Source organism: Acanthisitta chloris, unplaced genomic scaffold (assembly GCF_000695815.1).
Source record: "Acanthisitta chloris isolate BGI_N310 unplaced genomic scaffold, ASM69581v1 scaffold17806, whole genome shotgun sequence".
Lineage (NCBI taxonomy): Eukaryota > Metazoa > Chordata > Aves > Passeriformes > Acanthisittidae > Acanthisitta > Acanthisitta chloris.
The window spans coordinates 49,681-60,026 of NW_008676679.1; the positions used below are offsets into that span (position 1 = coordinate 49,681).

At 52.2% G+C, this 10,346-nt stretch overlaps 1 protein-coding gene across 1 annotated transcript in view; it reads right to left on the reverse strand.

Moving 5' to 3' along the window:
* The window catches only part of NIN (ninein (GSK3B interacting protein)), a 49,811-nt gene extending 41,007 nt beyond the window's left edge, over positions 1-8,804 (reverse strand). The window contains exons 1-2 of the mRNA XM_009076231.1: positions 8,478-8,804; positions 2,337-2,418 (exon numbers count right to left, since the gene is read on the reverse strand). Of these exons, the coding sequence (XP_009074479.1) occupies positions 2,337-2,418; positions 8,478-8,804 (409 nt within the window). The remainder of the gene's footprint in view (positions 1-2,336; positions 2,419-8,477) is intronic.
* Between the last annotated feature and the right edge of the window lie 1,542 nt (positions 8,805-10,346).

A 10,346-nucleotide genomic window follows, 5' to 3' on the forward strand; every position in this document is an offset into this window, starting at 1 on the left:
AAAACTCTGAAACCCCTCAGCTTTCTCAGCCTGTCTTTGTGGGGGAGGTGCTCTAATCCTCTTATCAACTTTGTGGCCTCCTGGATTTGCTTCAAGTCTCCCTCCATCTTTCCTGTAGCTCCTTCAGGTACTGGAAGGCCACAATTAGGTCACCCTGAAGCTTCTCTTTTCCAGGCTTAACAATCCCAATTCTCTCAGCCTTTTCTCACAGCAGAGGTTCTCCATCCCTCTAATCATCTTGATGCCTCCTCTGGACTCACTCCAACAGTTCCATGTCCTTCCTGTCACCCCCAGGCTCCTTGTGCCAAACCATCCTCCCTGAGCAGGGAGCATCCTTGTGCACATGGGTAGACCCAGCCAGGTCCCCTCAGCCGTGTCACACAGACTGTCTGGGGCTGCAGAACAGACCAAAGCCACAAGCCCTCCAATGCTCCCAGACCCAAGGGACCTTCCCCACCACCCACATCCCTGGATAAAACCACAGCATCACAACACACAGCCACTTCCTTGCAGAGCAAACTCCACACACACATACAGCAAACAGCCTTCAACTCTGTTGGTTTTTTTTCTTCCCTCCCCAAATTAAATTTTCATTTAAATGATATGATTTAGAGCTCTTAACTCAATTTTTCCCAAGCCTGGGGCAGGCTGGAACAGCAGCATTTCCACACTCTGACAGTTTGACACCAACAGCAGCACAAAGCAGCTTGTTCTTCAAATCTCCAGTTTGATCTAAATTAAAAGCAGCAAAGACTTTGGCGTTAACCAACCTGTCAAAAGGCATTAAAAATGAAATGCCTGCCAGGCCTTGGCTCCCTACCTGCACCCCATGCCCTCTGATTACCTGCCCTGCCAAACCCAGCTGACAAACATGTCCCCCAGGAGGTCTCTCCATCCTCGCTCATAATTTCCCCCGTGCTAACCCCAAATTTCACCATTTCTTGAAGATTTATTTACATTTCAATCAAGCTGGAGCTCCTCAGCCATATGATTCCCCAATAAATGCAGAATGCTGGATTAGTTCTGGTTCACTGGGGTGCTGGGGCTGCCTCCTGCTCCTTTCCAAAGGATCAGAGCAGACACAGCAATGCTCCCCCCTTGCTCCCAAGCACCCACTGACCTACGTTGGGAAATTCCCTGTCATCACCCATCTCCCTCTGAGCATTAAGAGCTTTGGAAAGGAGAGGTGGAAAACACAAATAATCCATCAATCACCTCTCTTCAGCCTTGAGGTTTTTACAGCCTATTTAAGGAGGAGAGTTGTAATTTTGCTGGCAGGCTGAGCACTCTCCAGGGCTGGATGCTCCAGCTGAGATTGATATCCAGGAGAGGAAACCTGGAGCTTCCCCTCTCCCCCCTTGCTAAGCTGTTTTCTCCTTGAGGGATTTCACTCCCCTGCTGCTCCAAAGACAGGATTAAGGATTTACATACAGGTGTGATACCAGCTGGAGCTGCAGGGGCTCAGCCCTCACCGTGGCCCTACGGCTCCCAGTGCTCCCAGCACCACCAATCCCTTCTGCACTGGGAGCACACTGAAGCTGAGACCCTATTTCCTGCCAAGGAAAGCCTAAGTCACATTTTCAAGGCATGCTGAAACAAAGCAAGGAAAAGCCAGGACAATGGGGACTCACAGCACTGCTCCACCCCTAGAAGTGTTCCAGGCCAGGTTGGATGGGGCTTGGAGCAACCTGGGCTAGTGGAAGGTGTCCCTACCCATGGCAGGGGTGGGATGAGATGAGCTTTAAGGTCCCTTCCAACCCAAACCATTCTAGGATTCTCTGACCAGCCCCAACCTGGTTTATCAGGGAGTTCACCATGTTCAGGAACAACTCTGGACCAGGCTGTTTCCTGGTAGAAATACAGAGAAGCCTCCTACCTCCCACTCATCTCAGACACAAGGAGACAGAATAAACTTTAAAACCATAAAAATCAACACCAGTCCCAGCCAGAAAAAAGCACTACGGCAGCATTAAATCAGCCATTTGTTTGTCTGCCCACAACTATCAGCTCCTAAAGCATCTCTGGCCATAAGAAGTTTGTGGGATGGAGAGACCTCAGCCCATTTTGCAGCCATGAGACATCCTGAGCATCTCAAGTGCTGTTATAGCTGTCTACACACAGACATCACGTGCCTCTCCAGGCATTTAGATCATGGCAATAGGATATAAATATCTTATAGCTCTGAAAATGCTTTTGCACAAGGCTCCACAATAGACCTCAGCTCTCCCTTCTCCCTTGGGTGGCCAATCTCAGCACCTAAAAAGCACTTTCTCTTCTCAGTTCCATGTCTGCTTTGCCAAGGAAAACATGCTATTTTAGGTAATTCGAGTATTTACCTGGTTCTTGGAAGTGCTCTTCATTTGACAGGGTTCTGGATAAGATGAGGATAAGTGCTTCTTTGAACTGATCAAAGTGGACCTGTGGAACCAAAAGGAAGGAAAGAGGAAAATCAGCTGGTGCAGACAGTTAAACATGAGGCCAGTAATGCAGCAGGAAGATGGGCAGCAATGAGAATCACTCAGACCACCACATTGAAACATGAGTGTGCCTGCTGACAACAAAGGAACCTCAGCTGGTTCCGTCTCGGAGCCTGGAGAAGTGACAGTAAGGGACATGAAGACACAGCAGCATCTTTGGGCATGTGAAAAAATTACTACTATCACAGAATGACCCAAAGCCACTGAGTTCATGCATGGGTTGGGTTTTTCCATCAAGCAAGAAGCCAAAAAAACCATGTCCAGAGGAGCAGGGAGCATCTTCATGGCTTGAGGTGACCTGGTCAGAGACAGTGGCCCCTCCAGCAAGATACCAGCCCTGATCAGGGATGAGATACTCCGTTGTTGAAATGCTCCACTGCCCTAAGCTTCAAAAGCCACTTTCCAAAGCTGATGACAGAAAAATTACACCCTTTCCAGGGCAGCCCTGCCCAACTCCTGTAGTTTCATGAGGGCTGGACTGGGAATAATAGGTCTGGAGTGGGGCTATGGGGAAAAAAACCACAGAGGGATGATTCTGCCACTGAGATTCCCCCCCCCCCCCCCCCCCTACCTGAAAAGCCTCTTGCCTCACAGCCACAAACAGTCACAAAGGGGCTCCAGCATCCTTCCCAGCCATGCCGGGGAATGTCAGCAATTCCAGCCGTGGGGGACAAGGAAACCCAGGGACAGCTGGAGAAGCTATTTGACATGGGTCAGTGGTGAGGCAGAGCTGGCTGCTACGATTTCTTTTGGCTAAATAAATCTTAGCAGCATTTTTAGCATGGAAGAAGAGATTTTGTATTTAAAGAACCTACTGAGGTTGCTCAGCCTGGCACAGTGAGAATCCAGAGCTGCAGTCAGAGGGGCATTTAATGCTGCTGAGGGAGGCACAAGCAACAAAGGTCATGTCTGAAGTTATCCAGCTTGTTCTCAGGGTTGAATCAGCCCCCCCAAAAACAGCCAACAAGCTCCCTGGCAGGAGCACACAGCCGAGCTGGGGATTCAATCATGGAGTGCAGGGGAGCACCTCATGCCACAGCTCAGGCAGTGCCAATCATCCCTAAGGTTTTAAACATGGGTTTTAAACACAATTAAAAATATCCTCAGCAAAGTAACTTGTAAGGAATGCCTTCACCTGAATACTAATTGCTGCCATCCATTCCCAAACACTGGTGTACTTCCAAAGGACAGTTTACAGACACAGGAGAATTTCCACGATTAAAAAAACCCTTGACATTTAGACTGAATGAGGATGAATAAAAGATGAGGGTGTTCAAATAACAAGTTCCCTCCCCATGGGATCTTCTCAGGAAGGAACAGTGACAATAGACAGAGCCAGCCCCTGGGATAGGTGCTGGGGATGGGTTTGGATGGAACTTGATGGCAGCAAGAAAACAAAGTAAAATTCACTTTGCATCACTCATGCAAACAGAGTTAAACAGCAGAGAAAAAACACCTGGGCAGGTGTGTAGCACCACTGATACATCCCCTGCTCTGCCCAACAAGCCCCACAACTCATGCTTGCACTGATGCAGAGGAGGAAGGACCAAGGAAGGGCTGAGCCCTTGCTGTCACAGCTCACACGGGGCAGATGGCACAGCCACAGAGCGATTTCACCATGACCACCACATCCAAAGGAGCCCAATGAAGATTAGGCTGTGGGGGCAGGACGTGGCCATCCCTCCAGCCCCCCCTGCCAGCACCATGCTTGGCTGCACAGCAGGATTTAAAATGCAAATCAGCAGTGCAGGGACAGGCACAGGGGGTTCCCCAAAGAAAGGGCCTCACTTTGGAGGTTTAGCCCAGTCTGGGAGAGGAGGGAGATTTTTCTTCTCAGTGGGACAGAGGTTCTTTTAATACCAGATAACCAGGAAAATCAGTCGGTGGTGCACATTTGACCTTGGGTGTTGCATGTCCACACTCAGAGTGCTCAGAGAGTTAGAGAAATATAACTGATAAAATTAGAGTACAAGCAGCCATGCGACAGCAAGGACATACACACTGCAGAAATCCTTGAGAAAGGTGCTGAGGCACTGGCACAGGTTGCCCCGAGAAGCTGTGGCTGCTCCATCCCTGGGAGTGTTCCAGGCCAGGTTGGATGGGGCTTGGAGAAACCTGGGCTGGTGGAAGGTGTCCCTGCCCATGGCAGGGGTGGAATGAGATGAGCTTTACGGTCCATTCCAACCCAAACCATTCTGGGAGTCTATTACTCCATTTTGAATCTGCCAACTTGCGATCTGCTCGCGGGGCTCTCAAACAGCAACTCCAGGCTGAACACAGTGGAGTTTGGGATGTAATGGCACATTTATGCCCACCCAGAGATACAGCTCAGGGACAGAACACACAGCTCTGCAAACCCCACAGCGAGCACAGCACTGCAGAGAGCCCTGGGGGCACAGCAACTCCCCAGTGAGGAGAATTCTCCCACAACAAGTACATCAGAGGCAAACAGGACTAATCCAGAGGCACAGCCAGCCCATGGGAATTAGGGACCAACCAGGCTGCTGAGCAACCCCAGCACCTTCGAGAAATCCCGAGGTCAGCTTTGCAGCCTCATCCCTCTGAAGCTGTGACTTATTAGCACTAGAAAGAGCTTGTGCATGTGCCAAGGTACCTGCTGCTTCCCGCTGTTTGGCCCTGCCATGCAAAGCAGTTTGCACACCCTGTCTCTCTGGGGCAAAGCAGCATCCATGGCTCCTTCCAGATCCCTCTCCCTGATCTTCAAGCAAAGCCTTTTTTCCCCCTGAAGCCCTGTCCCTGCTTGTTAACTCCTTCTAGCAGCAGCAGCCAAAAGGTTGCAGAGGGAAGTGTCTAGTGGGGAAGATATAGAATCATAGAATGACCTGAGCTGGAAGGGATCCCCCCAAGGATCATCAGTCCAACCCTTGTCCCTGCCCAGGACACCCCAACAATGCAACCTGTGCCTGAGAGCATTGGCCAAACCCCCCCTGAACTCTGTCAGGCTTGGGGCTGTACCCACTGCCCTGGGGAACTGTTCCAGTGCCCAAACACCCTCTGAGGGAAGAACCTGTTCCTAATATCCAAGTAACCTTCCCCTGGCACAGCTCCATGCTGTTCCCTCGGGTCCTAACAAGGCAATCTTGCAATAACACCAGAACAGGGCAGCCTTGCCACCAAGTTTCCTGCCTGGTATGCAAAAACCCGCTGTGCATTAAGGGGAACAGCATCACTGTGGGCACAGAGGGAGGATATTTTGCAAGAGGTCAGCAGCCACAGCACTGAAGGGAGCTGACAAGTGAAACCCCATGCCATGGTGTCCTTGCTGCAGGCTGCTAATGCAGTAGTGCAGGTGAAACCTGAACTCCCCATCCCTGCTCAAGGGCAGCGCCAAGGATAGTCCCTGTGCAGGGTCCAGAGGTGCTCACAACTTCATAGAATCCCAGACTGGTTTGGGTTGGAAGGACCTTAAGGCCCATCTAGTTCCAACCCTCTGCCACGGGCAAGGACACCTATTAGCTTAGGTTGCTCCAAGCCTTGTCCAGCCTGGCTTTGAACACTCCCAGGGATGGGGTATGATTTCCAGGGACTTAACCCTGTCCCTGTGCATCATCTAACCACAGCCATCGCTGCAGCCCATGAGTTTGCTGCTAATTAAAGGGCAGACCTTCTGGAAGGGCAGACAGACACGCCTGCATGTGTCCTCTTGCTCCTGCCATCAAGCGTGAGGGGCTCAAGGATTCCCAGGAATTGCTGCAATCACACAAGGAAAACACTTCTGGGGTGGTTTGGCTGTGCTGGGAGTCAGAGCAGGAGGACTTACACCCCCATCAGACCCCATTAATCCCCAAAGCATCACAGGGGAGGCAGCACATGCAGCCCCTCACCAGAACCCAGCTCAGCTCCTGGTCCAACCAAGCAATCCCTTCCCATGGCACAGGGTTGGAACAGGATGATCCTTTCAAGTCCCTTCCAACCCAAACCATTCCATGACTGATCACAGAGCATTCATCCCTGGAGCAGAGCCCCCAGCACAAAGGCAAGCACGTGGCCCCACTGAGTTGCCCCTCAGCAGACAAAACCATCCCCCGCTGCCCCCCTTCCCGGTGCCCTGCCATAAATCCCAGCCTCTGGAAGGGCAGGCAAACAAAGGGCTGGGACCATCTGCAGCAAGGAGCTAGCAGGGCAGGTGCAAGAAGTCTGTGCTCAGGGAGCAACATGTTTGCTGCTATTCTCCCCATGAGCTTCCTAGGAAACCCCAAGGATCCGATGGCTATTAAATCCAGCTCATGCTTCGGCATGGGCCATTGCTGCTGGTAACGAGCAGGAACGCCAGGGAGGTGGGAGGAAATGCAGGAGACAAAGATTATCCTGACATTCGAGTGGCAGGTTGTAAGGGACAACCACTCCTGAAGACAAAGGAGGGAATGAAATAAGACAGGATGCCTCGTGTCCTGGGACAGCTCACAGGGATGGAGCTCCCAGCTGGGATGGGGATGATTTAACAGGAGCTTGGTGCCCTGATGAGCTGTGAGAGCCACAGCTTTAGTACTGCCCTTCCTTTCCCTCTATCCCACAGGCAGCAAAGCCAGATGAAAAGACAAGGGGAAAGGGTGTTAAGTTCAAGTAAGGTAGATGTAGATCAGATGTCAGGAAGGAATTCTTCCTTGTGAGGGTGCTGAGGCACTGGCACAGGTTGCCCAGAGAAGCTGTGGCTGCTCCATCCCTGGGAGTGTTCCAGGCCAGGTTGGATGGGGCTTGGAGCAACCTGGGCTAGTGGAAGGTGTCCCGGCCCATGGCAGGGGTTTGAACTGGATGAGCTTTAAGATCCTTCCAACCAAACCATTCCGTGACTCAATAACAGCATCCAAGCAGCCTAAGCTCAAGACAAGAGAGCAGCACATGAAGTCTCTTGTGCTCCAGCAAATACCACTCTGCAGCTCCAAAGGTCAGAAACCTCTGTCTGGATCCATCCCTGCTCCTGCTCCAGCACCACTCACTGTCAGCAGAAAAGCTACAGCCCCAGGGCAGGTGAGGAAGAGGAGGCTTTGTTCATTAAAGGAATTATTAAGTTTGTGAAAGCTGCAGTTTGATCGGAAGTTGGTGTCAGGATGACTGCTTAGCTCATGTCTATCAAGAGCCCTGGTTGCCCTGCTCCACATTTGCTGATTTTAATGAGCAGTGATAGGATTTCAGGGTGATTTTGAGGGAAGCATCTAATGAACTCTGAGCACAGTGTGCTGGGAAAGACATAACGCAGAAGCACAAGGACATCCATGCTCAATGTGGAGATCTCCCCAAGGGCAAGCAGCTTCTGCTCAGTGCCCTGGCATTTAACTCTATAAAGGTACAACCACAACCAAAAAAATGGCTTTGGAAAGCCACCAACACCAGGTAATGTGGACAAAGGTGACTCAGTCAACAACTGCCCAAGTTGGACGATATTCTCTATCCTAGAGAAACGTGCACATCGGCACACAGCCCTGCCAGACTAACTACAGCTTAAGCCAATGTAAATCACAGGCTCAAGCCCTGGATTTAGGTCCCCATCACATCCCAAGTGCCACAGAGTTTGTGCAAACACCTGGTGAGCTGGTTTGGGGAGATGACCCAGGCCAGCAGCAGCACGAACCGGTGCCAGGGGACACAGGGACTATGTGAGCTGAGTGCTGGCACCAGTGCCAGGGCAGACTGGATCTAGCACTTGATCTGGTCTTGGGCACTGGGAAAACATACCAATGCACAAGGCTAAGCCTGAAGTGATGGTGTCTGAATTTCAGACCACCTCCAGTCAGGGCAGACACACCAGAGAGCAGTTCTCTTCCCAGTTATCCCTGATTCTCCTCTCAGAAATCACCCTGTACCCACCCTGCTCAGACCCCACAAGTCCTGCAGCCCCAGAGCCTCAGGGATGTTGGATATTCACAGCTTATAGGCATTCAACCTCTTTCCAAGACCATTCCATGCACACACAGCAGTAGCTGCCCAGTGCTGCCTTGCACCCCAGCCCCTTATTTCCCCCCACCATCACCCCAGCCTTACCCTGCCTAGGAGGTTTCCTTGAAGGAGGGTCTGTTGCAGTGCTGGGGCCACCTCCTCCAGGTGCAGCATGTGGCAGAGGTCAGTGAGCTCCTCCTGCCCCAGGGACCCCGTGCCTGTGCTGTCAAAGCTGTCGAAGAGCTCCTTGAGGCGAGCTTCATACTGGTCCTGCTCAGCTTCATCCATCCCATAGCCTGCCACACTCACCTGCAGGGAGAGACAGGGCAGGTGAACATTGACCACAGTGCCCACGGCATGCAGAGGAGAAGAACCCCAAGGGCTGGTACAGAGGCTGCTCACAAGGGTGTTTGTGGCTGTGTTTGTTAGCATTAAGCAAAGCTGCTGCTCCACCACTGCTCCAGCCTCTTCCATCCCACCTGCAGAAGCTCAGAAGTCACACAGCAGAAATACCAAAGGGAAAAAGCCTGCAGAGCCAAACCCTCCAGTGGGGACAGCTCAGGTGGCTGGGACAGTCCCATGTGGCACATCCCTACGTGCCACCTCACACTGACTTCACAAGCAGCTTATTTGGCTCAGCTGGAGCAGCTGAAGTGCTGCAGGGGAAAATTGTTCCCTTGAGCTCCACTGATCCCCAGGTGTTGCAGGTGATGCTTTGGTGAGAAGATAAACAACCATCCCAGCAGCAACAGCTCAGCAGCTGCAAGGAGCAAAGCAGCTTTGCCTGTGGTGGGAGGGCAGGAGGCTCCAACCTGAACCCTTCAGGCCAGCCAGCAACCCCCTCCACCAACACAACACACATCTGTGGCAGGGATAGAATCACAGAATCCTTTAGGCTGGAAAAGACCTCCCTGATAAGAGTCCATCAGTTAACCCAGCACTGCCAAGCAGTCCCTACACTGCTCTCCTTCAGGTACTTCAGGTCAAACCCTGGCTGAGGGCAGAGAAGGGTTTGACAGGGGACACTGCTAAGGTGACAGCACACTCAGCCCCAAACCAGGCTGACCCCAGCACGGAGACAACTGGAACATATCCTGTCTCCAGCAAACAAAGGCCAGGTGGCTCCCCCCCACTTGCCTCAGGGCTTCATCCTTCTCTCCAATCAATTTTTCATCCCTCTCATCCACTTCTAACAGAGGATCACAGCCCCAGGAGCTGTTCTGGCAGGGGAGTAGAGGGAAATTTCCTGTCTGACATGAAGGATTTGGCTGGCATCCGCTTACCAGCCTGGCCTGGGGCTCCCTGCCAGCTTGGGGTGGCAGCAGTGTCACAACACAGCCTTGGTGTGGATGTGCCACCACCCTGGGGGCACAACAGATACTGGCACCATCATCACTGGGGTGCACCAAGTGGCAATGGGCACTGCAGGGACATGGTGTCCCAAGGACCCAACTGGGCATCCTGGGATGCTCAGCCAGCCTCAGCCGTCGCCCAAGCACCAGATATCCATGTGAGATTTGTTTTCGTGATGCTGCTGCAGGTTGTTTCAGCCAGATTTCTCAAAAGTGGGGTCCTATCCCAAACCCTCTCACCATGCAGCCCTGCTAGGGAGAAGCCTCTCCTCTTCTCCCCGTTGGCACCACAGGGTTCTTGTGGCTGACTGTGCCACCAGCAGCACTCACAGACATCCCAGAGCTGCTCCAACTGCAGCCCAATTTCACTCCCTGCCCACCACTGCAGCCCAACAACTGGGAATTGTCCAGGGCAGACACTGCAGCAGGCATGTCCTTGATTCCACTGGCTGCAGGAACAGATGCTGAGGCAGAGCAGCCCTGGGATCCCACATCTGCTGAGGGATGCAAGGTTGGTGCCAGGCAGCACACAGGGTCCATGGGACATGAACTGCACAGCCCAACTCTCCTTCCTCCTGCACTGACACAAAGATGACCACGGACACTCAAGAGAGTGGATATA